The following is a 15187-nucleotide window of genomic DNA, read 5'->3' as shown; positions in this document are numbered from 1 at the left end:
GGGCGAGGAATGAGAGAATGATGGGATGATTTGAGATGCAGGCTCAGGTTTTGTTCTTTGGGATGATTAATTGTGAGAAGGGGTGGGAAAAAGGCTGCCTACATGCGGCTGACAGATCGGGCGTGTTCTGGAAAAAGGGATATCTATATTTCTCTTTCACCCTCGAGGTTGTTCAGCACGGACACCGGGGAGGCGGAGATTGGCAATGAATGGAGATTCTGATTCTAGGCTTCTGGAGTCAGGGCCCTCGAGAGCAAACCTCCGGAGCAACCAGGGCTCGGAAGAATGCCCGAGGCAGTCGGCATTTGCTGCTGCATTTGCTGCTAGTGAGTGCGTGTGTTTGAGGCTCAACAGCCCGCCCTGGATGCTAGTGATGGTGCTGCTGCTTGCTGTCGCAGACTGCAGCAACGAGGCCGGTCTTTGTGGCCTCGTAAGGCTGAGCCTCACCCAAGTGGCCGGCAATGCAAGGCAGGGCAGGGCAGGGTCGAGGGTCGAGGCATGGCCGGCCTTTGAGGCGGCTCGTCCTCCTTGCGGCGGGTTGGATGAAAGAGAGCAATGTGAAACCAAAAGCGGAGAAGCACCGACGGGTGGCATTTTGTTTTCCTTTCACTTTCAGTTCCTTTCAGGACCAAAGGCACGCTGCCAGGGCTGCTCGACCTATTGTAGGGTGCTTGGCAAGGGTCGTGGGCCTCAGGGCCGGCCCAGACGTCTTCCTTTGACCACCACGTGGAGTCGGCAGTGCTGAGCGTCTGACTGGGTGTTAGTCAGGGCCAGGGTTCATCTACTGAGGCGGCGATATGTCCTGCTCTTATGATCTGCATCGAAACATAGGGCCGTTGCAGTGTTGGCGCTGAGTCGGGCGCTTGAGAACGTTGGATATCAGTCTGGATATAGTCTAGGTATCGGACGTAGAGTATCAAGAAGGGAGATAGAGGTAGATGTCTTAACCAAAGGGAACTTAGTCTGGTGCTACGGTGCGCAGGAGCAAGGCACCGTCTGGCCGGAGCGCTGCTCCCGGCAAAACGGCGGGGACGGATACGGCACTTGGCTCACCTGCAGCAAGCGCTAACACAAGTCGTCACTGATCAGGGACCACGTCCAAACCTGGGAACAATTGAAATCTCAAACCAGCCCGTCTGGGACGCGGGCCGGCACCCAGCTCGAGCCAGTTCCTCGTGTTTCAGGATCAGGACCACAGCCAGTGACAGCTAATAAGCCCTGGGGGGTGGCCGACTAATCCCCCTTCACTCTCTCTCTGTCTCCCCCGCCAGGTCGAATCGAAGTCAAGTCTGGTCAAGTCAGGTCAAGCCCAGGGCTTCTAGCATGGCATGGCATGGCATGGCCTGTCATGGCATGGGCAAGGCAAGCCCCGTTGGGGTCGTTGGGTCCCCTCCCCCTGGTTAGGAATGGAACTGGAACAGGAACACATCAGATCTAAAACATCCCTCCTCGAGACATGAGGCTCTTTCATCTGGCGTGCGATCTCTGTGCCTTTACCTCTGCTTCTCTTCCCCCTTTAACCCAACCAGTCCTCCTTCTCTACCGCTTCTCTCACGGTCAATGAGCACGGTCATTCCCTCCTGCAGTACACTTTGCTGTTGTCCTGTTGTTGGTTGTGGCTCGTTCCTCTGTCATACTGACTGACTGACTGGACTGACTTTGCCGATCCTCGCCTTTGCAGTGCGTGTCTTGTGTCTCAGTCTCTCACCCAACCAACATCTCGGAGACTACTTGGAACCAGCGCAGAACTAACTGGCCAATCACCCACGCCAGGCCGACTTAACCGCTGAGACTGGGCACCCAGTGACCTCGGGAGCAAGCAAAGCAGCTCGAATGGTTCCTTGAAGCAAGCAAGCCCACCAGTCAGCCATCCAGCAGTACAATACACACACAGTCACCGTAATAATTCCTATTGCTGGGCCCCCTTTTCCCAGGACCCCACAGCTCCTCCTTCCCCTCCATCAGTTGATCTCCGTCCCCTGCACCCTGCAGCCTACGGTGCAGCCAGCTCTCTCCATTCCGGTGTTGGCGGCCGTGGCGACCTCGACCGGACCTGCAGACCACACCACCTACCTAGTCTACCTACAGGGCAGCCAGTAATCCACCTGCCTCTTTGTACCCAGACTGACAAACACCAACACTCCCGTGCCTTTCTCTCGCTTATTACACACCTCACACCATCCTGCATCCTGCAACCCATCTGTTTCTCTTCTGCGACCGCCCAGCTTCCCGGGACTACTCTCCAGCCACTTCGACCACACCGAGGACGACAAAGGCACCCCGCGCAACAGGAACGTCGAAGCCCATCACCGCGGCCCGCATACGTCCGCACTCTCTTTGTCTGCCAGTCTTCTTTCAGCCAGACAGCTTCTCCCACCCCTACCCTTCCACTCGATCCAACCGCAACATCCTCCCAACTCCTTTCCGGAAAACCTGCAGCCATGGCTTCGAGACCGAGTTTGAGCATGTTCACCCGGGGCCTCTCCAACCTATCCCAGTCCTCGGACCCGAGCTCGCCCAATGTCAACTCCCCCGCCGAGCAGCGAGCCGACTCCAAGCTCGGCTTCCTCAAGGCGATGCGCCCTCTGCCCACCCAGCACTACTGGAACGTCTACTTTGACCGGTACGCCTTCCTCCCTTTCTCTCTAGCTTCCTGGTAGGTGTGTTACCAGCGCTAACCCGGTCATAATCGAATAGGCAACAAAAAGAGCAGAAGAAGACGGATGATGGACAGGAATACCAGGCGCAGCTCGAGCAGCTCGGATCCCAGATCGAGTCTGTCCAGGACTTCTGGCGCTATGCCAACAACACCCCGGTCGACCAGATCAAGATGCGCGAGTCCCTCTACCTGTTCAAGCAGGGTTTCAAGCCCATATGGGAGGATAGGCGCAACATCCTTGGCGGCAGTTGGACATTCCGCGTGGGCAAGAACATCGGGCCAGACTTTTGGACCCGTGTGCAGCTGATGGCCATTGGCGAGCAACTCCAGGCCGCTCTGGAAGAGGGTGAGCAATTTCGAACTACATCATTCCTGAATCTTAGCTGGATATGGCAGTGCGCTGACTGGGCATGACTTCACAGGCGACCAACTCTGCGGTGTCGGCCTTTCCGTTCGCTTCAACTCGCACCTCATTACCATCTGGCACCGTGACTCCTCAAAACAAAAGTCCATCGACGGAATGATCGAGTGCGTGCTGAATGAGATGCCTGTGGAGCTGCGACCCAAGGGGGACAACTACTTCTACAAGAGGCACTGCGACCACCCTGGCTTCAATCCCCCGCCGGAGCTGAAGCTGGTGCTAGACTCGCACAATGCGCGGATAGAGGCTGCCAAGGCGGCGGCTGAGAAGTACGTCGCCGAGAAGACTGGCCAGTCGACGCCATCAACGGCCACAGAGGACTCGAAGGAGTCTGCAGAGGACAGCACTGCTCCAGCGGTCGCAATCTCTGGGGCCCCGGCTGCTGAGCCTATGCAAGCATGAGATTATGTGTATGACGTTTTCTACGGCCTGTCTTATCCATTCATTCATCAGCCATCATAGGGCCACAGCATTTTGGACCATGAAATTGGATCTCGTCCACATTGACCAAAGAGCACGACAATCGGGCTCAACGAGGGTGGGAATGCATCTCTATGGCGTTATTCGAATTATCCCAAACTACATTAAATGGCATCATCAACACAATCACAATCACAAAATATCATGAGTGTTGCATACCACACAGCATATCGTCCACGGGCAGGGAGAGACGTCCAGGAGGGCAAATCAAGCTTGGACCTTTGCAAGGAGAGTTTTGGTGGGTTCGCGGGGGTCACCTCAATTGGATTATTACTCGATCCCAGATTCAGATGAATCGAATGAGCTTCATCAATCACGCATAGCTGTTTCGTCTGATGTCTGAACTGCAGCATGGTCCCTGTGAGAGTCGTGCTTCCGACGTCAAGGGCATATCCCCGACCATAAGGTGCCATCTCGTTCTACCGTAGTATGATGACCGGCAACCGAAACAGATACTCCGTTTCTTTCGCCCACCCTGGCCCAACTTCGGCACTCTCAGGTACAGACTGTAAATACGCGTAGTGTCACACTTCGGTTTTTAGAAGACACCGAGTGATTATATCAAGTGATCGCTCGGATAGAGAGAGCATGCCACAGATCTGCCATCGTTGCCAGGTCTCAAGTTTGGAAATGAGCAGCAGTACATTGAATGGGAGCCCAACACGGCACAACGGAAAGCTAGTGAGTCGCCTCGCTGCAGGAACCAGAGTGGCAGGCCCAGGTATCCATGGCTTGCCTCAGGCTTGGGCCGCAGAGCCGAACCAGGACCAAAACCACCAGGCGGGCGGGAGCTAGTATCAACCAAGGGAAAGTGCAACGCCGGGCGTGTTATTGTCGCCCTCCCTTTCGGTAGCGAACCGCAGCCAGACAGAGAACGCGCAAGTGAACCTAGAGTCTTGCATGTCGGAAATGACATCTGCACTCCCCGAGAAGGACGAGTTTCGCTCTCATCGTGACGGTCTCGATTGGTACGCGCTCAGGACGCTCACTTACACTCGCTGTCTACCCTAACCCCGTAACGCTCCTTGCTCGCGATGGCCACCCGCATCACTGGCGGGGAGGGACCCCAGCAGCAGCAGCAGCAACGACGTCAGCAACAACAATCACAACACCACCCACAGCAGCAGCAAGGAGCCCTCAAGTCAGCCTGGCCGCCGTTGATCGAGACTACAAGGGAGATTGACGAGAACATCGGACGAACGCCCACATCCACCATGGTAAGCCAACCACCCTGCCCACGCCCCTCATGCTCGTCCTCCAGCCTACCACCCTGCAACCGAATGATACCCCCCCCCCACAAAGGCAAACCACCCAGCTCTCTAACGAACCCGTGCGCTCCCCCTCCGCAGAACAAAGACTCGCACTTCACCTCCCTCCACCTGCACCGCGCGCGCGACGCCGACCTCTTCGAGTCCTTCGCCAAGGACCGCCTGCCCGCCGACGACATCTACGTGCCCGCGCACCACCAGCCCGTCAACCCGGAGGACGAGGACGACGTCGTGCCCGACCAGCACGCCGCCTTCGGCATCCAGAAGGCCACCCTGCTGCGCCGCGAGCCCGCCTGGCGCGACTTCGGCCTCGCCGAGCTCATGGCCAAGGGGCCCGACGCCGCCGCGTGGAGGGGCGCCGCCGGCGGGAGGGGCAAGGGCGCCGGCGCTGGGGCTGGGCCTGGGGCTGGCGGTGCTGGGAAGAAGGCCGCTGGGGGTGGGAGTCGGCTGCCTAGGTAGAGGGGGTGTGGTGTATGGGCTGTCACAATTGGTTCGGTCGATCGGTCAGTCGAGTTGAGTCAGTTAGGGTCTGGCGTTGACTGCGTCCTCTTTGCGCCCAGGGGACCTCCGCGCGCACCGTGGGATGGCGTTCTGTTGGTTTGGGACAGGGTTTGTAGATTTGATACCCGCGATGCCACTCGTCAAAGGCGAGGTGTTCGCTCTGATTGTGATATACGACGTTCATGATATCTCATCACCAACAAAAGGCGTCCCAGTGACCAACTTCCGTCTTGTTCAAGCCATTCTAGCATTGACCGCCAAGCCGTGATTCCTCTTCAAAATTCACCATATCCCCAACGCCAGGCCATGCAAGATTGTAATAACACGTAGAAGCCGTCACGATGCCACGGCATTGCTCACCCTCCTAAAGAGCCCTTTTTTTCAGTGTGTTTACTTAGCAACACCCAGATACGCCTCCCTCTCAAGCACCTCCGAAGCAAACTTGACCAGGAATACCGTCTTGCCAGGCCACATCTCCTGCACGGCGCCACCAGCCGCGGCAGCAGCATCAGCGCCGGCCCCGTCACCGCCCTGCTGCTGCCCGCCGACGCTGTGGGCGGTGACGCGGGCGGGGAAACCGGCGCCGTCGCAGACGCCCTCGATCATGCCCGCGACGTAGGCGGCGCAGTTGAGCTGGGACATCTCGCGGGGCACGCTGACGTAGGCGTTGACGAGCGGCTCGTTGTCGATGATCATGTACTCGTCGGGCGTGTCCGGGTTGCTCGACCGCTGGATCTGGTCCGCCTGCCGCCCGAACAGGTGCGTCCACAGCTGGATCTTGATCAGGTGCAGCAGCGTGATGATGTCGCGCGGCCGGGCCTGCGCCCGCGGCGGCTCGCGGTACAGCAGGAGGTCGAGGAGCTTGAGGCCTATTGGGTGGCCTTGGACGTTTAGTCTGCAGTGGGTGGGAAGAGGGCCGTTAGCTTTTATGTTGTCATGAGGACTCGAAAGTCGGCCTGGGGAGAAAGGGCAGTTGAAGAACGGGGCTGGGAAGGAGTTCCGGGGTGGGGAGGACCCCATGGGCGTACCTCTTTTCTAGGTCCTGAATGCCCGTCACCCGTCGCTGCGCATAGCTGACCATCTCCGAGAACAGGTACGCGAAGCTGGACTGGCTCAGCTCCGACGTGCGCGTCCGATTCAATGGGCGGTGGTAGATCGTCTTGCCGCTCGTGGGGTATCGCAGTCCGCTGCCCGGCGGCGGCAGGGCATCTTTGCTCGCTGCTGACTTGTGTGTTGGTATGCTCGACATTGCGTGTTTTCTCTCGCTTAGTTCGACGTTTTCATGGGCCGTGGGTGGTTCAGCCGCGGGCTTAAAGACGTGACTGCAGTGCAGATGGCTGTCCAGGTGGTTGCATGTGGTAAGGAAAGTCAAGGAGCTGCAGCAGTCTACCGCATTGACAGTTGAGCTGTGCCAGGGGGTTGGAGGCTTATCCAAGATAAGGAGGGGAGGGGTGTTACTGTTCCCAAGCAATTCCCTAAATCACATCTCTGCAGCAATACGCTCAAGAGAAATGTGGAAGGTGTAAGAAAAAGAGAAGAGAGGGAAGAAAATTAAGAAGTCAGAAAATTAAGAAAGGATACACGATTTCCATTTGATGTGGAGGTATCTATTACGCTTTGCTGAGTTGCTTGATCAGTATGCAACGAATATACTACACTCTATGGTATGTCTTTCACGAACAGTTTGCTGGTCCCAATTGTCCACAAATATGGGCTTCAACCTCGCCCTCACGCGGCACTACCGACCGCAGCAGCCTGTCCTTCAACTGCACCATTTTCCGTTGTTTGTGCTTCACCCTCCCCTATGGCAAGCTTCTCCTTGACGGCGTCGGCGGCATCATCGACGACGCTGTTCACGCCCTTCTCAGTCGCTCCCTTGAGGTAGAGTTCCGACTCCCCGATGACACTGCCACCCTCAACCCATCTCCGCTTCTCGGCCTCCTTCCTTGTCTCACACAGCTTCATCAGCGCCGGCCAGTAGACCGTATGGTCGTACTCGAACTTCAGGTCGCCGTCGCTGAACTCTGTCCATAGCTGCTCCGCGGGCACGTACTGCTTCATGTCCTCATTAAACTTCATCTTCTCCTTGGTGACGGGATCCAGGAAGGGCTTAATGAGCTTGAAGAACCCATTAACCAAGAATGGTACGTTGATGATCAGCGCCTTGCCCAGGCGTTCGGGGTAGTGCGTCTGCAGGATGTTCAGGACCTCCTTGGACTGGCTCAGCGGCGGCGCGGTGTAGGTCCGGGTGGCACTGGTCTTGAAGTTGATGAGCAGCGCCAGCATCTCCTGCCCCGGCGGCATGAGCTCGATGGTTCGCTCGACCATGAAGACGAGGTGCTCGACCTGGCGGTGGCTGGGCTCTGTGTTTTGACGGCCCGGGATCAAATACTGGCATGGGCGGCCCTCCTTGTCGTAGCCGAGGATGAGCTGCTTGCCCGTCTCGTTCTCAGGCGAGATGTGGTCCGGCGTCAGCTTCTCGTTGACACCGAACTCGCGCCGCCAGAGGAGCGTGGCTATCAGGCGCTTCTCGGAGTGCTCTTTGGTCCACTTTGTAGCACGGAGGTAACGGAGCAAACATTCTCTCGTGAGCCAACGCTTCTCGTCCTCTGTGAGATCCTTTGGCGCGTCTTTGGGGACAGTAACGCCGGAGTCTGGTTGGGACCAGTTTTTGACCTGGTTAAGAAGCCATTCGTACTTTTGAAGCTGGTCATCGGTGAGTTCGCTGGCTGGCTTCACTTTGCTGGATTCAAGAGGGTGTTCGATAGGCGTCTTCAAAGGAGGCTTGTCTGCTGAGTCTGCCATCTCGACTTATAGTGTACGACTGGACGTGAAAGGGGATGAAGATGCGCGCCGTGAGAGACTGGTAGACACAAAGCCAGGAACGAGACCAGACGCAGCAGGATGTACCGGATAGCAACTACTCTCGAGTACTGGCCTAGTTTAACAACAAGCACCGCGAAGGAAACTGCTTAGATGTTGCCGCAGCAATTCGACCGTGAACTTGTCATTAAAGGGGTATGACCTGTCGGTGAGTGACCCGAGCCTGTGGACTCCCTGCCCGGATCTTCGGGGCGGGCCACTAAATCTCGCCTGATCTGTGTACTGCGCACTTAGCGGCTTGGCTGCAATCACAGCAGCACACGCTATCGATAAGATCTCAGTGCCTGGAGGGCCCTGTACCTTAGTACCTGAGAGACAGACCCCTGCTCAATTAAAGCTGTTTTCCAAGGCGCGTCAGCACGCGTCTCCCAAATCTCATCCACTCTGAGGGGCTCGAGAGATATTGGATTCGCACCACAACTTCGCCAACAGGCAACAGAGTTTGGCCAAAAAGAGAGAGACAACACCCGTGGTTCAAAAATCACCGGGCCACTCAATCATCATGGCAGACCCAGCAGTGTCAGAACTCAACGAGCTCTTCGGAGCCGGGGATAAGGGCTTGGGGCAGGACGTCGTCGTGGAGATGCAGTCCATCATGAGGCTGCACAACCTGGCGCCTCAGGACCTCTTTTTCAAGTGGGAATCATACTGCATCAAACTGGACATAGAGGCGACACATCCGTCATATGATAGGATGAGAAGCTTCAAGCAAGACCTACAAGATGCTTTAGAGAAGAGCACTCGGACTCAATCCCATGCCAAACCAGAGAAGCATCGGGTCGGCGCTACCCCGAGAGCAGGTGCCAAGGGCGGTGATGTATTTGGCATGTAAGTCGTTTTCAAGGAAGAATAAGTCTCCTGCATATACTGACCCGACGCCAGGATCGATGGTCTGTTACCAAATACTCCTGCGGCACGGAAGAGCGCTATCAAGAAAAAGGAGACACCCACGTCTCGCATCAAGTCAGAACATGCCGCGAGCTCGCCAGATCAAAGGTCTACGGCGAACCTGAAGGAGCAATTGGACTCCATGGGGGCGATGCCGTACGTCTCTGCTGTTACTTAACAAGCCACAGTCCGCTAACTCGTACCATTAGCCCGTCGTCGTTCAATGACCGTTCAAATCCAGGCGAGGTTCTTGAGGTCTTGAATAGCCAACTTCCAGCCGGAGAGCCCCCAATAGCACCATTTGGAGAGTCCCGGGTCAAATTGACCGCTGCATCAGACCAGAAGAAGCTGGGCTACAAGCCGTTGGGCATGAAACTATCGGAAGCGTCCGAGATTCTGGATGATCGGATAGATGACTTCTTGAATATCGTCATGGATCACCACAAGCTGGACCCGTCTGCATTTGGTAGTGCGGCGTCTCAAAGTACCACAGAGATTGTGGCAGTCGGTCGTATTGCTTCAGACTCTTCAGAAGGAAAGCTCAATGCCGCCTCCCTAGTCCTTGAAACGTCAAGAAGGACGGGTGGTGGCCTGCGCGTACCCCTAAACATGGAGAAAGTCCAGAAATATCAGTTCTTCCCAGGCCAGATCGTCGCCTTACGAGGAAGCAACGCATCAGGGCACAACTTCACTGTCAAGGAGATACTCGAGGTGCCTCTCCTGTCCAACGCGGCGTCTGCGCCGGCAGCCTTGCAAGCCCACCGGGAGAAGCTCCTGGGTGGCCCGGACGCTATGGAGACGGACAGCGAACCTCTTCCCCTGAATGTCCTTTACGCATCCGGCCCCTACACTGCAGACGACAATCTAGATTTTGAGCCGCTCCATCAATTATGCACTGTCGCGGCCGACACATACGTTGACGCCTTGGTGCTGACGGGTCCTTTCATCGACATCGACCACCCACTCATCGCAACCGGTGATTTCGATCTGCCCGAAGAAGCGAACGTCGACCCCGACCTGGCGACCATGGCCAGTGTGTTCAAATACATGATATCCCCCGTCCTCAACCGCCTTGCCGCCGCCAACCCTTCCGTAACAATTCTCCTCATCCCCTCCACGCGAGACGTTATCGACAAGCACGTCTCGTGGCCACAGGATTCCTTCCCAAAAAAGGATCTCGGCCTCAGCAAGACAGCCGTCAAGATCGTGGGCAACCCCATGACACTGTCCATCAACGAAATGGTCCTCGGTGTGTCTTCGCAGGACGTGCTGTGGGACCTCAGGAGTGAGGAATGCACGAGCAGGCCGCCCGTGCCGGATCTTCTAGCGCGACTTTCCAGATACCTAATCGAACAGCGACACTATTTCCCCGTCTTCCCGCCTTCAGATCGGAGTAAATACCCAAAGACGGGTGCCGAGGACGGAAGGCCGGTGGGCTCGATGCTGGATGTTAGCTACCTTAAGCTCGGTGAGATGGTCGGTGTCCGGCCGGATGTGCTGGTTGTGCCCAGCGCGCTGCCGCCTTTTGCAAAGGTACGTTCCTAGATCTGATGATATGACCCGATCGAGATGCCCGTTGGACAGGCGACTGACCAGAGATATGCAGGTTGTTGAAAGTGTCCTTGTGATCAACCCCGGGTTCCTTTCCAAGCGCCGCGGCGCCGGCACGTATGCCCGGATGACGCTATATCCACCCTCGCTGTCGGATATCGAGGGAGCGGATGGGAGCATGCTGGGGCATAAGATCTTTGACAGGGCAAGGGTGGAGGTCACCAGGATATGAAACTGGTCAAATCAAATTTGTTAAATAATGCATGAGGGCACGCAGGAGTTTTAGTTTCTTATCGTTGTGTCGCGGCTTATAGCCAGTCTCACATATACATCGAACACCATGTGCTGTTCTAATGACGGGTCGTTGCCAACGTGTCGACCGTATAGATGAGCTTCTCCAGGCAGAATGACTCCGTCTATAGATTAGCTACGTTGTGGCCGGGGAGACTAGATGGCCGGGGAACTTTGAACATTCCTTATGAAGTGCTTTCACCCAAGCAAGTCCTTTTATATGGTCACTGCTCGCCCACTGTGCACGTTTTTGCATCGATGAAGGCGGGCTTGGCTCTTCACCCTTTCAAGTAACGAGACTGGGGGCGTGCCACCCTGAGCGGATTCCCCGACAGGCCATCTACCTAGAGTCCACTCTCCTCCGCTTGTCATCGTCATATCGGTCCCTCTCTCTGGGGTACTCTCTTTTCCTGTCTCTGTGGTCATCGCGGTCTCGTCTCGGTGACCTTGACCTGGATCGCCTCCGACCCAATGGCATAGCATTCGCCCCCTTTCCACCGTAATCACCGCCTCTGTCGCCTTCCCTCTCCCCGTCACGATACTGATCCCACTGACTCCTCTGCCGCCTCGGGTCATCGAACCGTCCCCACGCTCCCGTGTCCTCGCTCTTCAAGTCCTTGTATTTTGTGGCACCCTTCTTGCCCAACTTCGTCATGTCGCGCATCTGCAGCGCCTCAGGCAGCAGCTCACGGTTGCGCACGTCGTCGGCGAAGCGCGCGCCATTGATGTCGCGCTTGTCGAGGCCCTGCGCAGCAGCCTCGTCCTGGTAGAAGGCGCCCTTGTGGAAGTATTTCTGCATGTAGCCCATCTTGCCGCGCGAGTCCTTCTCCTCGCGCTGGCGCGCGACGAGCGCCTCGTCCTCGGCCGCGCGCTCCGCCTCGCTCAGGTTCTGCCGCCGCTCCTTCTCCGCGATCTCAGCCTCCTTGGCCTCAATGGCCTCGCGCGCCCGCTTCAGCCGCTTCAGCTCCCGCAGCTTCCACGCCGCGTACTCGGCCGCCGGGTCCAGGTCGTCCGTGTCGTCCACCTCGTCCTCATCTGACTTCTCGTCGTCGTCCCAGTGCTTCTTGCCCGCCGCTCGCGCGGCTAGGTCTTTCTGGATCTGTGCCTCGACCAGCTCGTCCGCCTCGGCACGTCGCTTGGCCTCTTCCTCTTCCTCCTTTTGTGCGGGGTCTTCTTGTTTTGCACGGTTGGCTTTCGATATGAACTTGGGCCGCACCATTAACCGTCTTGGTGCCTCCTCCTCGCTGCTCTCTTCCTCTGACGAGGACTCATCCTCACTGCCGCTGCCTTCTTCCTCTCCCTCTTCGCTGTCTTCGTCCTCGTCTTCGGTGACAAAGCCCTCCTCTTTGGCTTTGCGCTCGATCTCGGCGCGCTTCTTCGCTGCTGCTAGTCTCTTTGCCTCTTCGCTTGCTTTGCTGCTGCTGCTGTTTGTGCTGATGATGCGCCCCGCGCTGGGGACTTTTGGCGGCGGTGCGATGGTGCGCTTCTTTGGGGGTTCGGGCTTAACTTCTTGTTCGGCGTCGCTGTCGTCTGAATCGGAGGATGATGAACCTCCTGCTGCTTTGCCGGCGAAGTGGCGTCCCGGCCTGACGGGGTTCGCGGTCATGCGTTTTGGAGGCATTTTCGGAGTGGTGCTTCTGATTTGGTGGATGGGTGGTGATGCTCGCGGTTGAAGCTCGAGGTTTTGACGTAAAGTGCTATCGACAGGGGTAGGGGGAGGTTCCTCAAGTACCGAAGTACCACAGTACCCAGGTAGCCATCACTAGTCTGGCGACTCAGTCACGTACTTTACGCGCCGGCAAGCCAGCCAGCCTCTTCAAGATGTTTCTTCGTCCTCACAGTGCGTGGTACATAATTCCAAAGACGATTGCTCCAGCACACGCAAGCATTCGATTTGTCTGTTCACAAGCATCCCTTGCCTGGCTCAAATATGACAGCCATTCTACACTCTGCCCCTTGCAAGTCCCGATCGAGAACCGAAGTGTCGTGGCCAAGACTGGAGCGTTGATTCCGGAAATTATTGTGGCTCTGCCAGAGTTGTTAGAGAGAAATTGACAGCAACTCTGCGACTCCGGATTAGGAGCGCATGCCAAAGAAACTCGAAGTTCATTCAAAGATAATGGTATTTTTTTTTATTTTTTTTTTTTACTTTGCTAATGCTACGGTGAAGAGTTAGGAAATAAAATCAATGATCAAGTAATTCTTGCTACGAGGGCGATCCCTTCGCTGCTGCTATCGTTCCCTCAAATGACCCAGATACCTGTCTCTCCGCGGGCTCCAGGTTACCTTTCGCAGGACCATTCAAACATAGCCCCATCGGTGAGAAACGGCTCCCATGGACCGGACAATCAAACGACTTCTCCGCCTGGTTCCAGCAGACAACACCTTTCATATGCGGACACAGCGCGCTCATCTTGGTCATGTTTCCCTCCTCGTCCCGGAACACTGCCATCGGCATCTTGGCCTTGGGGTTCAACACACCGCCGGTTCCTGGGGCGAGGTCCTCAATGTCATTGATATCTGATTGCAGGAAGCGTTTGTATTGCATGTTGATCTGCAAATCATGTGCAAGCATTGTCGGCGCCGACCTGAGGATACTGCCCACGCGCTTGGGCGAGTAAACATCCGCCACAGCGGCCCAGTCCGGCGAGTACACGTTCTTGTCGAGCTGATCTATTTCATCCTGCTCAGCCGGCTGTGGGGCGATCTCGTCTGCAAGCAGCCTCCCGGCTAGCACTCCGTGCGTGAGTCCATTACCCGAGTCTCCAGTTACGATGTAGGTGTGGTCGCATCCTTGGTTTTTCCCAATGAAGGCCATGTAATCGACGGGCTCGAATATTTGTCCGCTCCATCTGTAGTCGACTGTAATACACTGTGGGAACCGCTCACGCGCCCAGTCCTCGAGCTCCTGGAAGCGCGGTATTGTGTCTTCCTGGCCGACCTTGTGATCACCTCCGCCGACAACAAGATAGTCGAACTTGTCGTCACATTCGACAAGTCGGACGTAAATATACGGATCCGCGGTGTCGTACAGCAGGCAGTCCTCAACAGAGTCTTTGGGCACGCGGAGCGCGAGACAGTAGGTGCGGTCGAATTCCATCTCGGCAATGACGCTGAGTTTCTGCAGCGGCACACATGTTGCCTCAACGGCGTTCTGACACTGGACGTGATAGCCCATCTCTGTCTGGATATGCACCTCCTTGTTGCCATGGCCGAGGATCTCAACACCTTTCTCCTCCACGAGCATGACACGCGTGCCCGTGTAGCACCGGAAGCTGTCCTGCTTCTTTAACCATGCCATCAGGCCGTTCAAATACTTGGTGGGATGAAATCTGGCCTGGCCTTCAACAACCAGGGCATCGCGTTGGTCGTATTTGCCCTTCCAGCCTCGAACTGCCAGACCCTCCCGAAACTCTGCATTCAAGTTCAACTTCGCCGCCATATCCGCCTCGTCCCTTAATTCCTTGACGTCCTCGGCGTGCTCCTTTGGCTGTGTGAACCTGTCGAACTGCGACACGCGGTACGCAGGGATCTCTCGGTAGTCACAGTCGATGCCCAGCTTTCTCGCAATCTGCCCCACGCGCTTGATCGCCCATCCATGGCTATCTGCCGCGGCCTGAGCCCCCTTGAGACCATGTTTCTTGGCAATGCGTGTATACCCGTCGTCCAACGCGCTTGCGAGGTGGCCTGAGGTGCGACCGGTCTCACCCGAGATTGCGTCTCGGGCCTCAAGAAGGACGACATCCTGCTGTCGGCATACCAGCTCGTATGCAGTGGAGAGGCCCGCAATTCCAGCGCCGATGATACAGGTCTGGGTCTTGATGTCCTCACTCAGGGCGTCAAAGTGTGGCCGGTCAGAATAAGGGGAATTATGCACCCAGACCGAGTCGTTGGCGCCTGACGTGCGCTCGAACTGGGTGTGGCCTTTCATAGTGGTTACGGCTGTATAGGAACTGTAGCTGCACGTAGACGCCGCACGGGGACCTGCAAGTCGCAAGAATGATCGGCTCTTGTTGGCAGTTCTCGATGGGAGTCTAGCTGCGCACTGAAGCAGGGATCGGGCACACCACAACGGCATGCTGAGCGTGGTTGTTTGTTAAAACTAACTTGCGAGGGCCGAGGAGTCGACGCACGCGTGAACACAGTAGGTAAGTGTTTGTGTATCGCATCCAAAGACCAGTTCCATGGGAAGAATAGTAGCTCAGTCAGCCAACCAGCTTTTAGTATTTGAAATACCTGTTCAGC

The 15187-nt window shown here is 56.5% G+C and overlaps 7 protein-coding genes across 7 annotated transcripts; 3 read left to right on the top strand and 4 right to left on the bottom strand.

Moving 5' to 3' along the window:
- Window positions 1-2441: 2441 nt before the first annotated feature.
- J7T55_003358 (translation initiation factor) lies at window positions 2442-3482 on the top strand (the record flags this gene model as incomplete). Its single annotated transcript, XM_053143375.1, has 3 exons — window positions 2442-2623; window positions 2698-3005; window positions 3082-3482. The coding sequence occupies 3 exons, from the start codon at window positions 2442-2444 to the stop codon at window positions 3480-3482; spliced, it is 891 nt and encodes a 296-aa protein (XP_052993610.1).
- A 1112-nt stretch (window positions 3483-4594) lies between these two features.
- On the top strand, window positions 4595-5287 carry J7T55_003357 (uncharacterized protein; the record flags this gene model as incomplete). The annotated part of the gene is made up of 2 exons (XM_053143374.1): window positions 4595-4777; window positions 4910-5287. The coding sequence occupies 2 exons, from the start codon at window positions 4595-4597 to the stop codon at window positions 5285-5287; spliced, it is 561 nt and encodes a 186-aa protein (XP_052993609.1).
- A 432-nt stretch (window positions 5288-5719) lies between these two features.
- Window positions 5720-6578, bottom strand: J7T55_003356 (trafficking protein particle complex subunit 5; the record flags this gene model as incomplete). Its single annotated transcript, XM_053143373.1, has 2 exons — window positions 5720-6224; window positions 6358-6578. 2 exons carry the CDS (start codon window positions 6576-6578, stop codon window positions 5720-5722), a joined length of 726 nt encoding a protein of 241 aa, XP_052993608.1.
- A 479-nt stretch (window positions 6579-7057) lies between these two features.
- J7T55_003355 (cral trio domain-containing protein) lies at window positions 7058-8134 on the bottom strand (the record flags this gene model as incomplete). Its single annotated transcript, XM_053143372.1, has 1 exon — window positions 7058-8134. One exon carries the CDS (start codon window positions 8132-8134, stop codon window positions 7058-7060), a length of 1077 nt encoding a protein of 358 aa, XP_052993607.1.
- Window positions 8135-8714: 580 nt separating this feature from the next.
- J7T55_003354 (DNA polymerase subunit alpha B) lies at window positions 8715-10883 on the top strand (the record flags this gene model as incomplete). Its single annotated transcript, XM_053143371.1, has 4 exons — window positions 8715-9040; window positions 9095-9256; window positions 9310-10633; window positions 10707-10883. The coding sequence occupies 4 exons, from the start codon at window positions 8715-8717 to the stop codon at window positions 10881-10883; spliced, it is 1989 nt and encodes a 662-aa protein (XP_052993606.1).
- Window positions 10884-11282: 399 nt separating this feature from the next.
- J7T55_003353 (microfibrillar-associated protein 1) lies at window positions 11283-12563 on the bottom strand (the record flags this gene model as incomplete). The annotated part of the gene is made up of 1 exon (XM_053143369.1): window positions 11283-12563. The coding sequence occupies one exon, from the start codon at window positions 12561-12563 to the stop codon at window positions 11283-11285; it is 1281 nt and encodes a 426-aa protein (XP_052993605.1).
- A 585-nt stretch (window positions 12564-13148) lies between these two features.
- J7T55_003352 (Rieske 2Fe-2S iron-sulfur protein YhfW) lies at window positions 13149-14873 on the bottom strand (the record flags this gene model as incomplete). Its single annotated transcript, XM_053143368.1, has 1 exon — window positions 13149-14873. One exon carries the CDS (start codon window positions 14871-14873, stop codon window positions 13149-13151), a length of 1725 nt encoding a protein of 574 aa, XP_052993604.1.
- Window positions 14874-15187: the final 314 nt, after the last annotated feature.

The sequence above is a fragment of the Diaporthe amygdali genome, assembly GCF_026229845.1.
Source record: "Diaporthe amygdali strain CAA958 chromosome Unknown NODE_14_length_1008325_cov_65_372321, whole genome shotgun sequence".
Taxonomy (NCBI): domain Eukaryota; kingdom Fungi; phylum Ascomycota; class Sordariomycetes; order Diaporthales; family Diaporthaceae; genus Diaporthe; species Diaporthe amygdali.
This window is presented reverse-complemented; position numbering and strand designations above follow the sequence as displayed.